The 22,153-nt window shown below is 45.2% G+C and overlaps 1 protein-coding gene across 1 annotated transcript in view; it reads left to right on the top strand.

The window, feature by feature from the left end:
• Nucleotides 1–1,947: 1,947 nt before the first annotated feature.
• Nucleotides 1,948–22,153, top strand: part of KL (klotho) — a gene marked incomplete at both ends in the record, with an annotated part of 40,493 nt that continues 20,287 nt past the window's right edge. Inside the window, one exon of the mRNA XM_080799365.1 lies at nucleotides 1,948–2,769. Coding sequence (XP_080655491.1) covers nucleotides 1,948–2,769 — 822 coding nt within the window. The remainder of the gene's footprint in view (nucleotides 2,770–22,153) is intronic.

Below are 22,153 nucleotides of genomic sequence, written 5' to 3'. Positions count from 1 at the left end.
AATTTGTTGTGCTTACTTTTAAAGGAAATTAATAAAAGCATCTGCGTCGACAACACTTACAACTTTCTTGCTTTTACATTTGTAAGAAACAGTACAAGGATGATCATTTGACAAGAATGGATGTACCTCAGTGAAGATCTTAGTCATTGAGCACAGGTGCAGATGTGCCCAGAGTGAGGACTGGAGAGGGAGGGAAGGATATTAGCAGGATCTTATGTTTGTCTGTGTTTTCCATGACTGAGTCATCTGTGTATACATTTTCACATTTGCATTTCACAGCCCTCTAAGGAGACAGGACAGATGTGCATTTTGCTTTTATTTTTTATTTTATATATGTATTTTTTTTCTTTTTAGAGAAAGCGAAAGGGGGAACACAAGCAGGGGTAGTGGGAGAGGGAGAAGGAGGCTTCCTGCTAAACAGGGAGCCCCATGTTGTGCTCTATCCCAGGACCCTGGGATCATGACCAGAGCCAAAGGCAGACACCTAAGGACTGAGCCACCCAGACGCACCCAGACCTGTATTTTAAAGATGAGATTCTTAAGGCTTGGGGAAAAGGCTGTTCCACCCAGGATTACAAAGATGAGGTCCAGGCTGCCTACGCCCCCTGCCCCAAGATGTACATCAGTTACTCATAGACCGTCTACATACACCTTCAAATGGAGATCTTGCCTCCACAGCTTCTCAAAAGGCTCCCTGGAAACTGGAAAAACCTTTTGTTGTAGTGAGTGGGAGTGGTTGCTTGGCTAAATCCCTCCAGCCCTTTCACTTCTAGGCTCAAGTGGCATTCGTGGGACCCAGGGACGTCCGCCTCCAGCACAGCTGCGGGCACAACTTGCCACAGAGAAGTTGCTTGCTAAGTTCAGAGCTGAAAGCTACCACGTGATTATTCATAAAACAGATGCAAAAGGATAAAAAAAAAAAAAAAGGTGAACAACAGTTATTCAGAGTCGAAACCTTGGTACTTTGTTTTTTGTTTCTTTAGTTTTTTTTTTTTTTTTTTTCCTTTTAATAAGAACGATCAGAACTGTCATGACACGAACAGGCCACTTTCCCCTTCCTCTGGGCGCCACCTTCCATCCTCTGGGAAGAATTATTCTTCCAAGTAATTCTGCGGGATCTAACTTAATATTAATAACAAGTACTGGCTTGAAATGGTTAAAAGGTAACTGTATGAGGGACAGTAAAGCAAAGTGTCAAGGTGACCCAAGCATCTCCTTTGTCTTCCCTGAGGGGTTTCTAGACTGGGGCCTGGGGAGGGACCATCCATCCCTGCGCTACTGGGGCAGCTCTCCAGGAGAGCATCTTACCTAAAAACTCTAAGGGAAAGTCGGCCACGAGTCGTTCTCTCACAGCATTCAAATTTCCCACCTGGCTTTCCCTACCTTGCCCTCGCCATAAGATTTCAGCCAATTCCTAATCGGTTCTAGCAATGTCAGTCTGAAACTGTTCTCGGCCTCCCAGTGGGAGCAAGGAGAAAGCAGGTGCTTCTCCGCTGGCGGACTCCGAGAGAGCCCTCAAAGAACCTGCGCAAACTCGGGGAAACTTGGTGGGCCGCCTTCCCTCCTCGAGGAACAGCGGCTCGATGGCTTCTCCCAGGGGTGCGTGCAGAGGGGAACGAGAAGGCAGCGCGGAGAGAACTTGGGTCCGAGACAGCCGCCGCGCCTCCGGGGAGCAGCGAGGAACAGGTGCCTCTTCTCCGACGTCCGAGAATGGCTCCCGCTGCACCTTGCGGGCTTGCCGCGCCCCCTCCCCGGCACTCGCTCGCCCTCTGCGCCCCCGCCCAGCCCCACTGCAGGGCGGGGGGAGGCGCCGCCTCGCAGGTAATTATTGCCAGCGGGGCCCGGGGGGAAGCGGGGGTGGGCGCGCCGGCGGGGGCGGGCGGCGCGGCGGGGCGCGGGCATAAAGGGGGTGCGGCGCGGCGCCCCAGCGCCCGGCTCCCTCGCAGCATGCCCGCCCGCGTCCCACCGCGCCGCCTGCGGCCGCCGCCGCCACCGTTGCTGCCGCTGCTGCTGCTGCTGCTGGCCCTGGGCGGCCGCCGCCTGTACGCCGACCCGGGCGACGGGGCGCAGACCTGGGCCCGCTTCGCGCAGCCCCCCGCCCCCGAGGCTGCCGGCCTCCTCCACGACACCTTCCCCGACGGCTTCCGCTGGGCCGTGGGCAGCGCCGCCTACCAGACGGAGGGCGGCTGGCGACAGCACGGCAAGGGCGCATCCATCTGGGACACGTTCACCCACCACCCCCCGGCGCCCCCGGGAGACCCCCCGGTAGCCGGCCTGCCGTCGGACGCCCGGCCTCCGTCCCTGCCCGCTACCGGGGACGTGGCCAGCGACGGCTACAACAACGTCTTCCGTGACACAGAGGGGCTGCGCGAGCTCGGGGTCACCCACTACCGATTCTCCATCTCGTGGGCGCGGGTGCTCCCCAATGGCAGCGCGGGCGCCCCCAACCGCGAGGGGCTGCGCTACTATCGGCGCCTGCTAGAGCGGCTGCGGGAGCTGGGCGTGCAGCCCGTGGTCACCCTGTACCACTGGGACCTGCCCCAGCGCCTGCAGGACGCTTACGGCGGCTGGGCCAACCGCGCCCTGGCCGACCACTTCAGGGATTACGCCGAGCTCTGCTTCCGCCACTTCGGCGGCCAGGTCAAGTACTGGATCACCATCGACAACCCCTACGTGGTGGCCTGGCACGGCTATGCCACCGGGCGCCTGGCCCCTGGCGTCCGGGGCAGCCCGCGGCTTGGGTACCTGGTGGCGCACAACCTCCTCTTGGTGAGTTCGAGGGGCCAGCCAGGGGGCCACGCGGGGAGACCGCCTCTGGAGACGCCAGGGGCGAGTGGGGGGCCTGAGCCTCCAGCCTAGACAACTCGCCCTTTGAAGTCATTCAGGAGGTCTCCTAGGATTCGCATTCCGGGGGTGAGCTGAGTAGTTGGGGCTTCCCTGGGAAGCCAAGCAGTTGGGAATGGGGAGAGAGAAAGGGGAGCTCCTTTCTCTGGGGGGCAGAGGAATCCCTAGAGGTAAGGAGGGGACGCTTTCCTCATAGCACCTACCGGGAGAGTGAGGAGGGTGCATGAAAGAAACAGGCTTGTTAGGGAGCCTTGCAGATAGCATTACTCTCTGCTGTAGTCTGTGGAGATGTCATGAGTTCAGTGTTAATCCAGTAAGATCTGTCCCATGTGTGTGGCCCATGTACACACTGCAGCAAACGGGAAGGTGTCAAAATCACATCTCCTGGCGAGCCAGCCTTCAACCCTTTGGAAGTTCTTTCTGCGGCAGGTAGAACGGCATCCATCAACCATACGAACCATCAGGGGTGTGAAGACCCCTTATACAATCTTAAACAGAGCCAGCCGTAAAAATAGAGAGTCAGCTACAGAATGCTGTAGATTGTGTCCTACACCTGTATTTCCATGATCCTTTCTCCGGTTCCAGGGATTCCTTGGGGATGAGATTATTACCATGACACAATTGATCCTGATACCCTCGTGCAAAGACTTAATACCTTTTGATAGCTGGATTATTGATATGCCGCAATAAAGGCGTCTCTCAAATCATTATTCCTCCTGTTTCTCCTTCACTTAGTGCTCAAGATTAGGTCCCATGGATTTGAAGTTTCCTTTATAATGATGTCAGTTGTTGGTACATTTTGTACAGAGTTTCCTATCATGAGAGAAAGCATTTTTTATGTGCAAACATTTTAATAAAAGTTTTGAAATGTCGAACTTCTGGTTGTGAGCCTACTGAAGACCTAGTTGAAATTGAGAATAAGGCCACATATTTTGAGCAAATTCAAGATGAAACCACTTCTACACACTTTTAATGGAAGCCATAGATAATCAGGCAGAACAGCACCGGGTTATTGAGGTGACTCAGTGCTTGAGCCGCCCCTAGTGTTGTGATAATGGCTAAATTAGGCTGTATGTCAGCTCCTGTTTGCTACCACAGATCGCAGAAGAATGCTGGCTTTGTTGGACCAGAAAACGCTGATTTCAGATGGGTATATATTTTTTCTTTAAGATACCTTAGAGCCATGGTAGGAATCTTTTTCAGTCTGTCATTTTTTTTTTTTTTAAGGGCTCAAAAGACCCTAAACATCACCTGTTCATGGTTGATGATAGAAAAGTTATGGGAAGAACCGGCCTCTCTTCTGAAGAAATCATAAGCAAATTTTAGTGCATACCAGAAAAAATTAGAGATTTGTGGGCCAGCTGGAGGACCTAATAGAACATTCCTGCAAAATCACTCTTTTAGATTTAAATCACTCAAGTTCTGTTTTTAGAGTGTGTAATAAACTCTGTGTGTATACAAAAGTCATTAATTTTTATTATAGTGACTTACATGAGCATTGCATTTATAAGATCAGGAATTGGGACTGTAGGAGCTTTCTGGTACTCTGATATTTGAAATAGTCAACATGTTTTGACTCTTGTTCCCACTTTTGGCCCTCTGATGAGGTTTTCAGTTATATTTTTGTATCTTCACACAAAAAAACCTGACAAACACTAACCATCCTTCCCAGAAGCACAGTGGACTTTGTATTCATAAGAAATTAGTAACAGGTGGCCCCTTGGTTTTGCCGATGCTGCAAACAAAATGCTAGTTTTTTGTAAAATATTAATTATGCTGTCAAATTTCTTTGGTTTGGAATTCAATCATTCTTGTATGCTATGAAGAGCGAACTCGTCATCATCAAGGACAGTATGTTAAGTTTTCATATGAGATATTTTCGTTCTGTTTTCAATGCTCTTTCTTGGTGGATGTGTTAGGGAGAGGGAGGTAGGGAAGTTTTTACCTTATTTGAAAAGATAAAACATATGCTGCAGACTTTGGTAATACAACATTTCAGCCAGGGCTTAGATATTGCTGTCAAGGCCACTAAAGCCCCTTAATACATAATTATATATAAATAGTTACATAAATACGTATTTACATAAATATGTATGTTTATATTTATTTATTTTTGCATTTGGAGATCTGATGCTGGTGAAGGATGAAGCTAGCCAGTACCTCTTCCCTGCCCTATTCTGTGCCACTAATTTACAGGTGGGCTAAGGAGACCCCCTAAGGAGACTGAGAATTTGAACCAAGCTTCCTCTCCCTGTTACATGCCCCCATTCAATAATCAGTGTCTGATGGTCTGGACAGCAGGAGGCAGGCCAGACAAACTGCGGAATGAATAATGGTGGGGGGATCTGCTCAAAATGGAGGCCTCCCTGTTCTTTTGGGGTCCTGGTTCTGAGGTAAACCTTGAAAAAACAGTCCAAGTGTGTGTGTGTGTGTGTGTGTGTGTGTGTGTGTAAAAGAGATAAAGAGGGACAGAGACAGAAGGAGAAACAGAACTAAAAGAAGGGTTTCCCCACAGAGCTCTAGGAGCCCAGGTTGTTTTGCTCATCTGAGCAAAACCCAGAAAGAGGACAAAGGTTTCCTCTGTGTCTTGAAGAGAGACTGTTATGCCTTCACAGCTTTGAAGATAGTTCTTGATGTCCCCCAAAATACTCACACTGAGGCCTATAGTTGGGATTCCAGCCCCAGCAGTGCCTCTGAGTTTTTGTTCTGCCCATGGGTTTCTGAGAGGACCAGGACTCAGTCGAAGATACATGTGGCCTCCCAAGTGGGAGTCGAGCAAATGTTTGTACTGGGAACCTGTGGAAAAAGACACCATCTTTCATTTGAGGTGGGATGAGGAGAGAATACTTTGGACACTGATGGTGTCCAATACAGACAAGGTTGGTATTGAGCAGGCTATGCATTAAAATCAAGGCTCCTGGTTTAGCTGATCTGTCTGCAGCATATGTCTAGACACTATCCTCTTTTCTTGACACACTTCCTCAGCATGGCTCTCTTGCTTCGCCCTCTCAGCTCACTGGTGATTCCTGTGTCCTCCATACCTCACCTCTAGATACTGGAGGGCCCAGGGCTCCATTGGGGGTCCTCTTCTCTAGACTGACTCCAGGTGAACTCTTTGAATACTCTAGATCTTAATGACTCCGAGTTTTGATTCTCCAACCAGAACTTGTGCTCTGAGCTCCAGGCTTGGATGGACAACCACCTTCTCCACTTAGATGCCCAATGGGCACGCCACATTGAACACATCCAGAAGCAAACTCTCTTCTTCCCATCTCCACTATGGCAACTCTGTTCTTTCCATTGGTTGAGCCCCACATCCTAACCCCTCCCTTTGTCTCACATCTTACTTTCAATCCATCGACAAATCCTACAGCCCTACCTACTTTCCAAATATATCCAGAATCCAACCACTTCTCTCCCTTTCCCCACAACCCACAGATCCACGCCCCTGTCAGATTCTGCCTGGGTAACTGGAATAACTTCCTTGCTGGTTGTCCTTGCTTCTGCCCTTGCACCCTGCAGGGTGCCACGATGGACATTCTCAAGGATATCATCATGTGCGAACAAGACAAAGTCCCTTGTTTATTAAAATCCCACCTTTCCTTCAAGAACCAGCTCATGTGTTCCATTGGGCTGCACACCTGAATGCCATCTCTTTCTTCTCTGGAATCCCACTGTGCTTCATTTCTGATGCCTCCTTCATATAACCGTTAGCCTTCTTTCACTCTTCCACTAGCTGGGTGATTCCTTAAGTAAGGAAACCATGTTCGCTTCATCTATCCTAAAGTGCCATCTTGTCCTAGGTAGGTGGTCAGTACACACTCAGTATGTGGCTCCTGGCCATTTAACAGCCTGATTTTTTTCATTTTCCAAGTAAGAGTGAAGGCAATCTATCTGCCAGATACATGCTCAAATTATATATACCACATGCTTTTGGGAAGTGCTTTACCAATTTTCCCCTCATTAAAATATATTTGGATATATCTGGATTAGAAGGAGGAATCCACTGGGTTGAAAGTTATTTTGTAGAATAGTACTGAATTCCTGAGTGTGTTTCATCAGAAATCGAATATCTTCCAAAGGGCTTGACTCACTCCTCTTTGAGTATCTGATTGAACATAGTGTTTTTTAAAGGTTACAGTTAAGTCCAAGAAACATTTTAAGAATAGGAAAAGAACTAATAATTTCAAAATCATAGCAATATTTAACAATGTCAATAGAAAAGTGGTAAAATACAAACCACTCAGCATTCAAATGATGTCAATGTGTACTTCTTAAGTACAAAATGAATGCATGCACTACTGTGTATCTGACTATGTAGTTAGTCATGCCTTTGGCATATAGAACGCTTCTGAGTTATATTAATTTTTCAAACAATATGATTATTCTAAGCCAGAATTTTATTAAAATTAATTGTACAAAATGTGCCTTTCTTTCAATGAATGTCATCTTTTTAAGGCATGAAGGAAAGTTTAGGTGTAGGAGGAGAATAGAATACATGCCTATCGGGAAGACAAGAAATAAAGAGTGGGTGAGTAAAAATACATAATTACTGTCCTCCAGGATTCACATCTTCTCGGGAAACTGCTAAGTTATGCTTGTAATCCATACTTAAACAGATAAATATACTTATAAGAGAAGTAAAATATCTGTTTAGCTTACAAAATAGTTAAACAGATAATCTACTTTTTATATATTCTACTTTGATGTATTCTGGGTACAAGGTTAATCTGAAGGATCACTATCTCTCTTTGCCTCTCTATCTTGGGGTAAACTGTTACTTAGCCTTGAAAGGCTCAACCCAAACATTCCCATTATGTGATAACAGGCAGTATGGATCATTCACTCATTTGTGACTCCTTGAAGTCACAGACTCTAGTATCATATTTATTTTTATATGTTTAGTGCTTCTCTCAGTCCTTGGCACAGAGGAATATAATTGATGTGATTTCTAATGAAGGAATAAATGCAGATGTAAAATAATCTCTATTTATTTCAGCATGTCTTTTCCCCTCCTTTATTTATTAAGTAGGCTCCACACCTAGCATGGAGCCCAATGTGGAGCTTGAGTTCACAACCCTGAGTCTCAGTCAAGAGTTGGAGGCTTAACAAACTGAGGCACTCATGTGTCCCCTTTTTCTCTTTCTTCTAAACTGAATACTTGTACTCTGCTTTCTCACAGTGTCTGGGGGAGGAGTTTAAAGCAGTGAGGAAAAACAGAGAAAACATTCCTACCCAGATTGGTATATGAAGTTTGTGCATTTCCAGGGCAAATAATAGACCTTTCCTCCAGTTACAGAGAAAGGGGTAAGGGGAAGAACGTAGCTTGTAAGTGCCTGACCTGGAGGCTGCTCAGTCCCTCCCACTCGCATCCCATTGGCAGGACTCGTTCACGTGGTGTAAGGAACCTGGGAATTCTCATCCCGCTATGGAACTGGAAGCTCAGCAAATAATTCTAATTATGTTGAAATCGGGTGGGAACAGATCATTCAGGACAACCAGTGATCTCTGCCAGACAGCTTACCTCCCAGATATATTGTAAGAAGGAAAACAAAAGCGTGAATGTTAACATGTTTTGAAAAATGTGAAGAACTCTGCAAAGGTGAGGTATGAATTTATTGTAAGTCCTAAGAGTAAAAAGAGTGAAACTACTTAGGAAATTGTCCTCTTAAGCTATTGAGAAGAAACAAATTGGACAAATACTTTAGAAATTGTTGTCCCACTTTACTTCTTCATTTGCAACTGGTAGTATCCAATGGAGTGAAATCTTTGCAGTTATTTCAATGGCATTTGACCAATTCAAATCATTTTTGAAATAATCTATTTTACATAAAACACATTACCCAGTACCTTTAGTTGGACCCAACTTGGTGTTTAAAAAAAGGATACTAAAGTTTATGACTACATAATTTGATATATGACTAAACTAAAGATGAATATTTAGTGAACTCTGGTCTCCAAATAGATTTTTTTCTTGTTTTAAGTATGGACTTCAGAACATCATCCACGAACCATTATCTTTGTGGTTTGATGAAATACTCAAAAGAAACTGAAAACAGGGACGTCCATAAAGCTTACATACAATGGTTAAGTAAATACTACTTCCTTGTCTATAGTGCACCTTTATTTGATAATTAGAATGGATTGGAAATACAAGTGACTGAGGATAATCCCAGATCAAATTTTTCCTCAGAACAAACTGCTTACAGTGATCCTACTGGGGTCCTTTAGCTTTTGCTCGACTATTTGCAGCAAGAGGAACTCAGCTCCTCCCAAGTAACCCACTCGATTTTATCTTTTGTATTGAACGGGAAGCCTACCTCTCATTTCAGGGTTTCAGGACAGGACTCCCCCATGGTTGGCTCTTGGCCTTTCCAAATCTCAAAGAGTAAAACTAACTGCTTTTTGACGAGACAGCCTTTCAAATATCTGAAAAGGCCAGTCTGTTCTTCCTTAAGTATTTTCTCTTCATACTAAAGTCTCCCCCAAGAAGAATTAGAGGGAGCTGGACAGGTAGCCAGGGCCCATTTCTTGGGAGCCTGCTGTGTGGTAGGCAGGCATGTTGCTGAATTCTGAGAATACAAATGCGACCCTGGAGAGGTCTCTGTATTTTCTGACACTGGAGGATAAGGTGAAGTGGGACATGGAAAAGTTGATCCATGGAGGGGGTTGGGTTGGGTGAGGCCTGGGTCATGGTCAATGAGGAGCAGAGCCTTCAGACCTGTCTCTGTCCCAGGATCATTAACAAGGAGCTGGAGATGGGTATGGACGACTGAGGATAAGGGGCCGAGGTGTCCAGGCTCGGGGTCCTGAAGAGAATAGGGACTCCTGGCTATATTTAGAGGTTCCTCTAGTAAGAGTCCAGGGGATGGCTCCAAAGCCACAGGGGAGGTGGGGGGGGGGGTGGTTAGGGAATGTACTTGGCCTCCAGGGCCCTGCCAGACTTTTGGGATTGCTTCTTCTCCTTCCTGCATGATGCCCCCATCTCTCTGGATTCCTCAGCACGTGGTCTTCTCCCTCCAGCCCCTTCTCCTATCAGTGACCCTGATTCTCCCCTGGTGTCGGCATCTCTTTACTCACTCTCTGGCCTTTCTGCAGGGGCTTGGGAGAGATGGGCAATGGTGCTAGGGTCTTTTGCTCAGGGCTCAGGTACATCCTCCCTGAAATTATCTGAAGTCAATCAGAAGCCTTAGCATGGATATTTTCAAAGCACTCTCTTGAGGCTGCCTGAGAGACTCAGCTTCCTCCTATTTGCATCACGGGGCTGTGAGTCAATCCCCTGGCCCTTTCCACCCTTCCTGGTCAGGGTTCCATTTCAAAGCCTCCCTGCACCTACAGAGGACAAAAGGCTTCTCTCTGAGGCTGGGCTTTGCCCCAGGTATAGAGGAGGATGGGGTTGGTGGGGGAGGCTGATGATTGGTGGCTTAAGGGTGCTAGGTCTCTCATGGGCACCAAAAAAAGGATAAGGTAAGACCCTGCCCTTCTATCACTTACAGATTAGTAGGGGAGAGACAGTTGTCAAATAATGTATAAGTATCTTAATATAATAAGTACCAGGAGCAGTGGGGGTGCCAAGAAAGGAGGCATGGCTAAGAGTTTTGGGGGTGAGATCAGGGGCTGGCAAACTTTTCTGCAGAGGGCTGGGTTTTAGGCTTTGTGGGTTATGCAGTGTGGGTCCAAGTACTCAGTTGTGTCCGTGCCCTGCGAGGGTGGCCATAGTGATAAGGGACTGAATGGGCATGTCTGCGTTCTGGAACAACTTCATTTACAAACATGGCGTGGGCTCACGTGGCTCGGGCTGGAGTGCCGGCACCCCACATAGGAGGGCTCCTGTCGATCTGGGAGAGCAGAGTGCCATCAGACAGACGGGACGAGATGGCCATTCACCCCCAGGGTCAGGACTCGAGATGGCTGAAACATCAGGGGAAAGAGAGGGAAAGAAGCTAGAATTTGCTGAGACCTCTCTTAAAATCTGATGTACAGAACAAATTCGAGCTGCCACAAACGTACAGTGCACATTTCCGGTTCTGGACGCTAACCTATACTACTGCCGTCTGGGTCGGCGTTCACCGTTTTGGCTGTGACCTCCCTGCGGACTGCATTTGTGTGTGGTCAGCTAAAACTTCCCCAGCGCTTGAAGGTTTCCCCATGTGAGTTGCTGGTGAGCCAGATCTCTCCCGAAATCTCCTTTTGTTGTTTATTTTCGAACTTTTAATCTTAGTAAATTCCATCCTCACTGTGCAAAGAAGAGGGTTACCACAGATGGTGGATAATTCTTGAAAAATGGAAATTACCTAAATATATTCAGGTGATCAGTTAAAGGAATAGCCCTGCATGTGTACCATGGAGTAGTTTTTAGCTATTAAAAAACTGATGTATGTCGATTACAAAGTTGCGCGTGGTTTGTTGTTAAGAGAAAAATGCCAGTTACGTTGTGCTTCTTACCTATGTGTGCTGATAAATTAGCGTGACTGAGTTGCATGCATTTCACAGTCCTTGGGTCGTGTGGGGCTCTCCAGCCTCTTCCTGACATGCCCAAACCTGGGTCTGGTGTTCCTCCTCTCTCCTCCCGGAAAATCCTTCTCTAATAACACTTGACCCATTTTATTGAAATGATGTGTTCGTCTTCCCTCAACAGACCTCAGCTCTGAGATGCCAGGAGCCATGTTTAGCTTGCTTTCTGTTTTATACTCGGAGCCTCCCAAGGCCCAGAGAGAGGAAGCATGCGGATGTTTGTTGCAGGAATGAAAGAAGACCCCCCCTCCACAAACTGGGGGAGGAAAAAAAGTTAATAGTGGGTTATTTCTGGATGACAGGATTGTGGATGATATTTGTTTTTCTGATTATCTGGAATTTCTAATTTTTCTGCAAGCAAAATGTATTACTTTTGCGGTGGGGAAATAGTGTTTCTGGGAAAAGATGACAAATTGAATTTACCCATTAACATTTTTCTTTTCTCTCTTGAGGCCCCATCAAACTGTAGTAAAGAACGAGAAAGAAGGTGGAGGAAGAACTGGGGGTAGGAGAGAAGGAGGGAAGGGAGGGGGAGGAAGACCCACACAGTGGAGAGAGCAGAGTAGCAGCAAAGCTTTGAGACCTGAAAAAGCAGATGGACAAGCGTTGTTGACTGAGCAGACTTGAGATGGCGGACTGTTCAGTTGGCAGTGGGAGAAACCAAGAGCAAATCCCATGACTGCAAAATCTTCAAGAGGCTTGGAGAGTAAGTAGCATAGCAAGACCAGATACTCTGGAACCGGAGAAGAAGGGAGTCCAGTGCTCACATAAGAATTGGTTGAAAGCTGTTTAAGAAAGAACTAGATTTCTAGATCACCTACTTCTCCTCACTGCTGGGCATCTGCCCTTTCTCCATTCAGGAGAAAACAAGAGGTGAATTTTCTGGAGAGTGTAGGATGGGAATTATCTGGGCAGAGGAACTTCAGGTACATTTGAGGGCATGAGCCTATACAGAAAACAAGGATTAAGCAAACGTATGCAGCTAAAAGCTGAGACAGGCCCCCGTCCCCTGCTCACTCTTCTTCCACCAGGTTCTGAAGATGCTGGCAGGGTGGCTTACTCTCCAAGTACGGGTGGAAGGGTCTTCTTCAGGGAATTGGACGAGCTCGTGTGGAAAGACCTAAGATGCTGAGATGGTGATCCTACGGGTTCTACGATTGGTTAAGACAAATACCTCTACAGTGAGACTCGCAGTCTACAAACCCCACCCATACACTCAGACCTCCCAATCAGGTTTTTTGTTTCTCCTTCTTAAATTTGAGTAGACAATCAAAGATCAACAGACATCTGAGGAAAGCCTCCAACATGAAGACTGAGAACCACACAAATGAGGAAACAACCACAAAAATCAGCTATCTCTGAAGGAAACCTGGAGAAACTGAGAATATGCATGGAAAAAAAGCTAAGACAAACAAATAAACAAAAAACCCAAAAAACCCCTCCGTCAAAAGATACAAACTTCCAGTTATCAAAAAGGTCATGTAATGTAGTATATAGTAGGGCAACTATAGTTTATGTTCATGTATATATACATATATACATATACATATATATAACTATATATATACAGATATATATAATTCATGCATTATATGTTTAAAAATTGCTATGACCGTAGATCTTAAGAGTTCTCATCAGAAGAAAAAGAACTGTAACTATGTGTGGTGACAGATGTTAACTAGACTCATGGCCTCCGTGCATGGTAATAAGCCCAGTTCTGTGATGGCTTCTCTGTCAGCCCTCATCTGCAGAAAAGTGCCACTAAATTTCTTAATGATGCTGGTGCCCCCTCACTAGCATATTCCTGATGGCCTTGGTGAATGACGTGTCTCCCTCTGGTGCTTATATGAGACATAGAACTCTGGTGGATTATTTGGCCTTACGTAATACATTCATTCCAATAGGCCTACTTCTCCCAGCTTCTTGTATTCATTCCTCCATCAGCTGTCAGGGAAGCTCAAGCATTTCTGCCCACTCAACGTTGGCCATCACTTTTTCTAGGCTTCTCAGAACATTCTAGCAACAAGTTTGCTCTGCCTCCTTAAGTCCTTGCCAGAGCATTAACACACATTTTTGGAGAAAGGGCCCCCTAGTCAATGTATTCTATCTTGTCTTGTCTTATATCCCAGTCCATTAGCCAAGGGCCCTCAAAATTCAATCCCAGTGGTACCTTTTGGGTTCTTGCCAGTACATTTTAAATCTTGAAGCTACTTTGGTATATAATGTCTTTCCTCCTCTGTCAGGCCCAGCTGTCTCCAGGTTTTAACCCCAGGATTTAATCCTCATTAGTGGCCTGTTAGCTCCTGAAGGAGGCATTGCTGCCTGTGAAGGATGAGACCTCTTCAGCACAGGGAAGTGCTGTCTCTAACTAGGGCAGGGCAGGCCAGGCCACCTCTGTAGTCTCCAAGCATTCCAAAGAGTCTGAAGATCCCAGCAACTACTTCCCATGTTTCAGAGAAACATGACTGGGAAATGTTAGGTTTTCCCAATCAGGGCTCTTTCCCTGGTATAACACACCTACCCTGGTTAAGCATTTCCACATCCCTGGAGCTCTGCATCTTTACCAGGTCTGAGGTCTGAGGCTAAATTGTGCCTGTACTTCGACTGAGGGAGATAAGGGCCTCTCTGTGAGCTTCCCGTGAGACCCTCCGCCTCCATATCCAGTCTTTGACTGCTCGTTAAAGGCCTTTGTCTTCTTACGATCTCTCTATGGCGGCTCAGTACAGTACAGCAGGAACCGATCCATTCCCTGGATGCTTGCACCTAGAACGTCATTCCCTTCCACCAGGACATTTCCCCAGGTTCCACTGATGAAATACTTGGCAATCAGGATACCATCTTGTGCCAGGAAGTTATTTACCCCCTAAATATCACTCAGAATGGCATTTTCTTTGCCTTGCAAGAAGTGAAACCTCACTGGTGTTTGTTCAGGCCTTCTGAGATGCAAATGTCAAGGCAGGATTCGATGTGCAGAACATTTACTGAAGGAAACAACCGTGAAGGCTAAAGAGGATGGAGCCACAGAAGGCGGAGACTTTAGACCGAGACACGTGTCAAACACCTGCGGAGGAGAGTGGGCAAGAAATAGGTTTGGCTGGAAAGAGTCTCAGATGGCTGTAAAGGTCTGAGAAGGATCCAGCCAGGCCAGGAGGAGCCCTTGAGCCAACATTGCCTATTGAAGGGGGTCACCGTCCTGCAGGAATGGGTCTGCATTCGTACCCCTAGTTTATTCGTAAGGGAGAGTAGCCTGTGACAAGCATGACCTCAAGGCCAGTGAAGTGGTGGCTACAAAGAGGGGAGCAACACTCCTCGTAGCAGAACTGAGCACTGTGTTTTCATAGCTACTGCAAACACCAGCGAGTGATGCCATTCAAAGAAGGGAAGGAAAAGTATTTCCAACCAAAATTTTTTAAAATACGTATTTCCAACCAGAATTTGAGATTTATTTAAACCACCAACCATTTATGAAGGTAAAATAATGAGATTTCAGGATACCCAGGGTCTCAAAAAATAAATCTTCTGCGAATCCTTTATGAGGAACATAATGGAGAGAAGAAGGAAGAAGACAAAATAGTAGGTCTAACCCAGGAACATGATGATGAATTGTCAACCCAGGAAGCCAACTGTACCTCAAAACTAAGAGCAACCATTCCAGAAGGGAAGAAGATTCTAGAAGTGTATCTCCAAGAAAAATATTGGAGACTGATGTGAATGTGTAGAAATTTCTGCTGACAGGCTGTTGGAAAGTGTGGGAAGAATTAGCCATGGGCACAGACATACACACACACACAAAAACAAACAAAACAAAACAAGGAAACGAAAAAGCAATGCAATTATTAACTTTAAGGAAAACAAAAATAAGAAAGAAAACAGAGTCTTAATTACCATGTTATAAAGCCCAGCTCTGAGTAATAGTCATGTTGGCAGAATAATGTCAGTACGGAGGACTGCTGTACCCCAAACCCAAAACCTGCGGTAGAGCTGAGCTGCCTGGGTCAGAGAGCAAAGTCCTCACCTCTCATAAGTCAGTGAATACTGTCGAGAAAGTATGGAAGTATGGAAATGTGTAAGTTTCAAAAGTCAGAGGAGTCAATGGTGTTTACCTCTGCAAGGGAGACCAGGGAAACTGGGGAGGAAGAATAGGGCAGAGAACTGTGATTGTTGTTAGAAGTTGCATAAAAAGAAAAAGAAAAAGGAAATATTTTTATCATCACTTTAAAACTTAATTTATTAGCTATAGCACATATTTACAGCATTTCAGTCTGTAGGACTCTTGTTGCAGTGAGCTTTTTTGCAGCATTTCCAAATTTTCAGATTAATGCTTTGTGAATTTTCATCCTTTTGATGATAAAAATGTTGAAAAGAAATACGGCTGTGAGTCAGCTCTGTGGGATGTTGTTAGTCACTTTCTTTCGGCGGGACATCTCCTATTAATCAATGTTGCAAACGTCTGTCAGTGTTTGACAGTAAGCAACTAGTAAATTTTTGTTTAATCAATGAATACTCTTAAAATATAGCTTTCCAACCTCGATTATTCAAGCAGACAGTACTATGATAGATAGATAGATAGAACTCTTTTCTTTTTTTTTGACCTCAAGAACATCATAAGAAGTTCTGGCAGTTGTGAAAATTATTACACAGAGAGATACATCTATTGCATTCCAAGCAATACCACAAAATTTAGTTGAGGCTAATTGGGCAGACTTCTGTTATGAATCGGTGTTGCTTCCCCAGTATCTTCTCTTCCTCAGTGCTGGCTGATGTAATTTTTATTAAGCCATTACATAACTTCAGTCCTGGGTCTATTATTTCCAAAATCCACACTTTCTTCCATTTTAAAATTAAGAAAATGTTCATTGTTCAAGCATTGTATTTTCCATGACCCCTCAAAGTAACTGATGACTGTTTCATGATTGTAACTGCAAATTCTTTTGCTCGGGCCTTCTTGGAGATGATGAATTTGGAATGGCTTACAGACTCCTGATGTGCTTTCCTCTCACAATAGTTAGTAATTCAAGCTCAAGAACACAGCATAGTCTGAGGATAAAAACAATAGAGGGCAAGGGATAAAAGATCCAAAAATGCTGGTGACAGGAAAATCAAGGAGACCCAACAGGTGTAAGGAAGTCAGAGACTTGAAATGATGAGAGTCTATGACCTCAGAATGCGATGTTGATTTTCTTATCAACTTTATTATGTTGGGTAATAAACTGATTTTAGAAATATATCTATTTTATACAAGTAAATTCAATCAAACTTTATGGAGTGCCTGTACCTACAATACAATTAATATATACGACTATACAATTTGTAATCTTGGATTACCAATTTCGTATGGATACAGTTCTCTTTTTTTAAGATTTTATTTATTTGACAGAAAGAAAGAGAGAGAGAGAGAAAAAGCAGGGGGGAGGGACAGAGGGAGAAGCAGGCTCCCTGCTGAGCAAGGAACCCAGTGATGTGGGGCTCCATCCCAGGACCCTAGGATCATGATCTGAGCCAAAGACAGATGGTTAACTGACTGAGTCCCCCAGGTGTCCCCTTATAGATTCAGTTCTGCTGAGGCATCTCAGATTGATACATGAGTTGGTATCTGGGTAAATTCATGATCTTCTGGGGAGCTGCAAAGTGTCCAACAGGGGTGAAAAGGTTGTTTTAATTGCTTCGAGTGGGCCAGTTGTAGGAGAGCCTGGGGCTTTTGGTGAGCATTTGCTGCAGCCAAATCCCCGTCAGGAGGGATGAGGTATGGTCTTGTCAGATTCTCTGTGATTTCAAAAGAAGCTAGAAATTCAGAATTTTGTGTGAAATTTCCTGATTTTTAAAGCTATCTCAAAAATTTTGCTTAAGTACGACAAAGACCAAACAAATCTCTATGACATTTAAGTCCACAACCTCTGACCTACAGCATCTGGCTCATCTGCAAGAGGCCTGACTCCAAAGCCTCCAGCTTGCCTGGTCCATCGTTTCATGCCCGGGGTCCTCCACCAGCACTGAGGCTTTCTCCAGATTTCGCCCCCCACTGCAGTACTGCTCACAAACAGTGGGATTTCCCCACATGGAGTGATTACAGAGGCTAGAGGAAAAGTTTTTTGTTGTTTTTTTTTTTTTTAAGATTTCATTTATTTATTTGAGAGAGAGAGAGTGTGTGTGTGCAAGCATGAAAAAGAGAGCACGAGAGAGCAGGAGCACAAGTGGTGGGGGGGGGGAGGGCAGAGGGAGAGGGAGAAGCAGGCATCCTGCTGAGCAGGGAGCCCATGTGGGGTCTGATCCCGGGATCATGACCTGAGCTGAAGGCGGACGCTTAATGGACTGAGTCATCCAGGTGCTCTAGGCAGGTGGATTTTTTGAACATAAAGCTCCCAAACGTATGGATTGGGTAGTTTCAGGGGTCACATCCTGCAGTATGAAATACATAATTAGTATTCATTTAAACAGCTTTTATTCAATGACATAAATAGGTTTTTGTCGAATCATTACTTAATCATAGAGAATGTTCACACGCTGCCCCCACTCCCAGGCTGGAGACCGAAGGTTTACTTTTGGGAAAATTTGAAAGAGAGGGAGGTGGAAGTTTGGGGAGCTACACAGAGCAAAGGGCAGGGGGTGAGACACAGGGATGAACATAGCAGCTCAAGTGGAATTCTATTTACAAACTTCCTGTCACTTCTCAGCAGCCTCGTCACTCTGCAAGCAGGTAACATCTGTCTCCCTGGTGGCAAAAGGGAAGATTTTTTTTTTCTTCTGTCTTTGGAAGTCTCTGAATGGCTCCCAAAGCACAGATCTAACCCACTGACTTTTTGGGTGGGTCCCCGAACAAAACGACTAGCTTCCCGGCCAACCCATGGAGGGTGTGACTTGCTCTTTATAAGGTGAGCCCCTATGAACAATTTTTTTAAACCAGTTTTTAAGTACTTTTTTCTTAAATATGAATGGACAGCCAGGCATCAAAAGAATATTTGAAGAAAGTGTTCAACACGGAACAGAGAGAACAAAATAAATAAACAGAAAATCAAACCAGGAAAAACAGATTGTGCAGGAAATTAAATACACACAAAGTCAAAAAAGAACACAATATTAAAAAATTCTTGGACATCAACAATGTGATTCTTGTTTAGTAAAAAATTTGAAGGATAAAATCAAAGAAATGACCCCAAAGTAGTGCAAAATGACGAAGAAATGGAAATATTAAAGACAAGAGTAAAAGATTGAAAAGGTCAAGTACAAAAGTCTAACATCAGATGAAGAGGAGTTCCAAAAAGAAAATATGGAAGTGGAGGACAGGAAATTTTTCAAGAAATAATATAAGAATGTACCCCAGATGAGAACTGATCATGAACATTCATCTCTAAAGATCCTACTGAGTTCCTAGAACAATGAATACACAGTTATGTAGGGATTTAGAAAGCTTACCTTCAATATAATCTGTCCTAAGACGCCAGTGGAAGGTATGCACCAGCAAAGTTACAGAGCAAATAATAGGAATAAATTGGATCCAGAAGAGTATGGCTTCAATCCATGAAAAATAGAGAAAAATCCTAGGAGGAGAGCAGGTCTAGACAGCATCTAGCCAGATGGAACCAAGAAGGTGGAAAGGTCCAGCAGAGCAGGTGAAGAAGTAAATAGAACAGGTAGTATGGCAATGAATACGATGGAGAGTCATGAAAACATTAAAACGCATGGAGTATTTTGCAAGTTTAATAATGAGGTGGTTATTTGTTCATGGGAAAACGAAAAGCTGTCTGAAAAAGGTGAGGGTGGGGAGGGAATGTTATTAATGTCCTATTTGGCTTTGCAACGAAAGATATTAGTATAAGAACCTTGATGTAAATACTGATTGATGATTTAAATAAGAACAGACATATAGGAGGATAAGGGACAAAAATGGGACAGTATGAAAAAGCTATCCCTTCATTATCATGATGCCTTTGGAATCATGCACATTACTTAGGACTATGATGGTAATTACTAGAAAAACCCAGCTAAAAGTTAAATGCGATTATCTACAGGGAGCAGGAGAGGGAGTTTGACAGCGGGGTAGAGAAAACACTGTTTTTTTCATGGCAGGCCTTTGGTACTATTTGATTTTAAACTACATGAATGAATGTATGTGATTAAAATAATTTTTTTAGGGGCGCCTGGGTGGCTCAGTGGATTAAGCCGCTGCCTTCGGCTCAGGTCATGATCTCAGGGTTCTGGGATCCAGCCCCGCATCTGCCTCAGCATCCCTGCTGAGCGGAGAGCCTGCTTCCCCCTCTCTCTGCCTGACTCTCTGCCTACTTGTGATCTCTCTCTGTCAAGTAAATGAATAAAATCTTAAAAAAAAAAAAATAAAAAAATAATTTTTTAAAAACTGTACCACTGACTAATGCTTATAGATTCTGAAGTGCGTTTGTGTATTTGGGAGGGGGGGCAAGCAAATTGGTAGAGGGGCTCAGAGAGTCTAGCTGGCTTTCCTATGGCTGCCAGGGCCCGGGACTGGGATCCGCTTTCCTGAAGGTCGCCGGTGCGCGCCCTGGCACAGTTTCATCTGGGGCTGGGCTAGTGAATGTCTACAAGAGTCAGTTCCCTCGTCCACATACTGGTACTGTGAAGTGGAGGTCAATGTGAGCCCTAAATGGTCCCCAATGGCTTCTACCTTCATTAACAACTAGAGACTCACCATTACTCATATTTTAAATAAACCACTAAACCGTTTTTATCTGCTCCACTTGTTCCTGCTAGGTGACACCCCAAGACTTCTCGGCCGCCTCAGGGCAGGCCAGGGTCCCGGAAGTTCTCGCTGCCGTCACTGAAGCTTCCGCGGGGCTGGGCTCTGGCATGACTGGCAGTTGCACAGTCCGTGAGCCCCAGCAACGCGGGGGTCGCAAGTCAGTCAGACGTCTTACGTGGACGCTACCTCCTTTCTCTCCCCCAGCAAGCACCCCAAGAGTACCAACTAGAAGGAAGTGGTGTCCCGCAACTTTACTTCTGTCAGATCATCACAACCCCCAGGGTCAAGAGGAGGGAACACAGACCAGTGGGGGGCGGGGCGGTGAGTCAAGGTCGCGATTGTGGGGGATCAGCGGGAGGTGCTGTCTTTGAAAAATGTGAGCTGCGGGAGCCTCACAGGCTTTCCACTCGCCGTGATCTGTCTCAAAGGCCTCTTCCTATCTCCCCAGGACCCGCACCTCTTTCAGTATATGGTTTGGAAATTACCTCCTAGGTGAAGACCTCTCCCCAAGAAGGTGTCTTTCTTTTCTCTGGAGCCCCATTGTGTTTATTAAACAAATCCTTCTCACGGCCCTTTCATTTTCAGTCTCGTGTCACAGTCGTTCTGCTACCTGGGCTTTGATCCCACGCTGCATGCGCTGCGTAACTTGCCCGTGGCGTAAATATTTGCTCAATGAAATAATGATCGCATGATACGACAAATAATAGTTGTGAAAAAGCGTGTTCCGCCGATTCAGGGCTCCTATTTATTTCCTTTGCGTTTCTAATTTCCGAAAAAATGGAAGGAAGCAAACACTCTCTCAGGAGGAGTTATAACAGAAACTGCGTGTGGCTGCTTCCTTGTGTTTACCGCTAATCTGTGAGAAACAAGGGAGAGGGGGTGGAAAAACCATGTCATTTACAATTTGATTAAAAAACATTTCCTTTCCTTTCATGTTTCATCCCCTTTAAATTTTTCCTTTTGTTATGGTACTGGGGAGGTTAGATCAAAAGGGTATTACTGCCTCAGTTCCTTATTCTGGAAACATCCTTGCACGTGCCTGACATATTTGGCCTCAACGCTGACCCCTGCCCCTCACTCACTGTCCTCTGGTCCCACAGAAGGTCTTGCTGTTGTGCCTTGGGAACTTTTCTTCTGACTCTCCTCTCTTCCTGGAATGTTCTTCCCACCCCACCTGACCCCAATTCCACAGAATCAGCTTCCCATCTGTTTGGAGCCTATGCTCAGAGCCACTTTCTGGAATGAAGCACAGCCTGATCACCCCATTCCAAACTGCTTCTCCCAGAGACCTGGCCTTTGAGGAAGTAGGGAGACTTACTTCCTGGGGGCCTAGTGGAGAGAGGAGCTCTAAAGTTATAGGGACTGCAAATGAAATGTGTGAAGAATTTGGGGGTTTTGGTTTTTAGCCTCAAAATGGAAGACCCTATAGGAGCAACTAAAAGACAAAACAAAACAAGCAAGCAAACAGAATCCCTCTGGCATAAAATATGGCATAATCTGCCATCTTGGGTTTCTTAGGCCATCCCCAGACAGAAGGGACAGATTTAGTAGTGGCTCAACACTGTAGGGCCAAGGGGCTTCTACCTCTTAATTAACATCCCTTGAAGAACATTTGTAAATGAACCCGCCCAAAGCCCAAGGAGAGCCTTTTGTCTCTGGGGGGTGGGGAGGGCAGATGAAGAATAATCTTTGAGGATTATTTAGGATCACAAAGGGAAACGGTAAAAGAAAAAAAAAATTCCTAAAAACAGAAATGGGGCAGAAAGATTGGGTGTCTTCCTGAGCTGGTCTACTTGGGTTAATCCCGTTCTCTGATTCTGATTTTCTGGGGGTGTCCAGGGGTGTATGCCTTTGCTTGATTTGTTATTTACTGTGGATTAGGGTATTTTAAGTTCTGTGAGGGTAGATGTTAATGGACGTGATTCTTGCCCGGTAAGAACTCATCTGGATTTTTCCTTATAGAGCTGTAAAATGAAGACTAACACTGCAGCATGTGTAATGGGAAAACAAAGGACAGATTCTTGTGAGCACCACCAGGAAAATGCATCTCCTCTCCTTGGCACCCAGGCTGTCCTTCCTTCGTTC

This window comes from Martes martes (genome assembly GCF_963455335.1).
Source record: "Martes martes genome assembly, chromosome: 3".
Taxonomy (NCBI): domain Eukaryota; kingdom Metazoa; phylum Chordata; class Mammalia; order Carnivora; family Mustelidae; genus Martes; species Martes martes.
The sequence above is the reverse complement of the archived record's forward strand: the minus strand, read 5'-3'. Positions and strand labels throughout refer to the sequence as shown.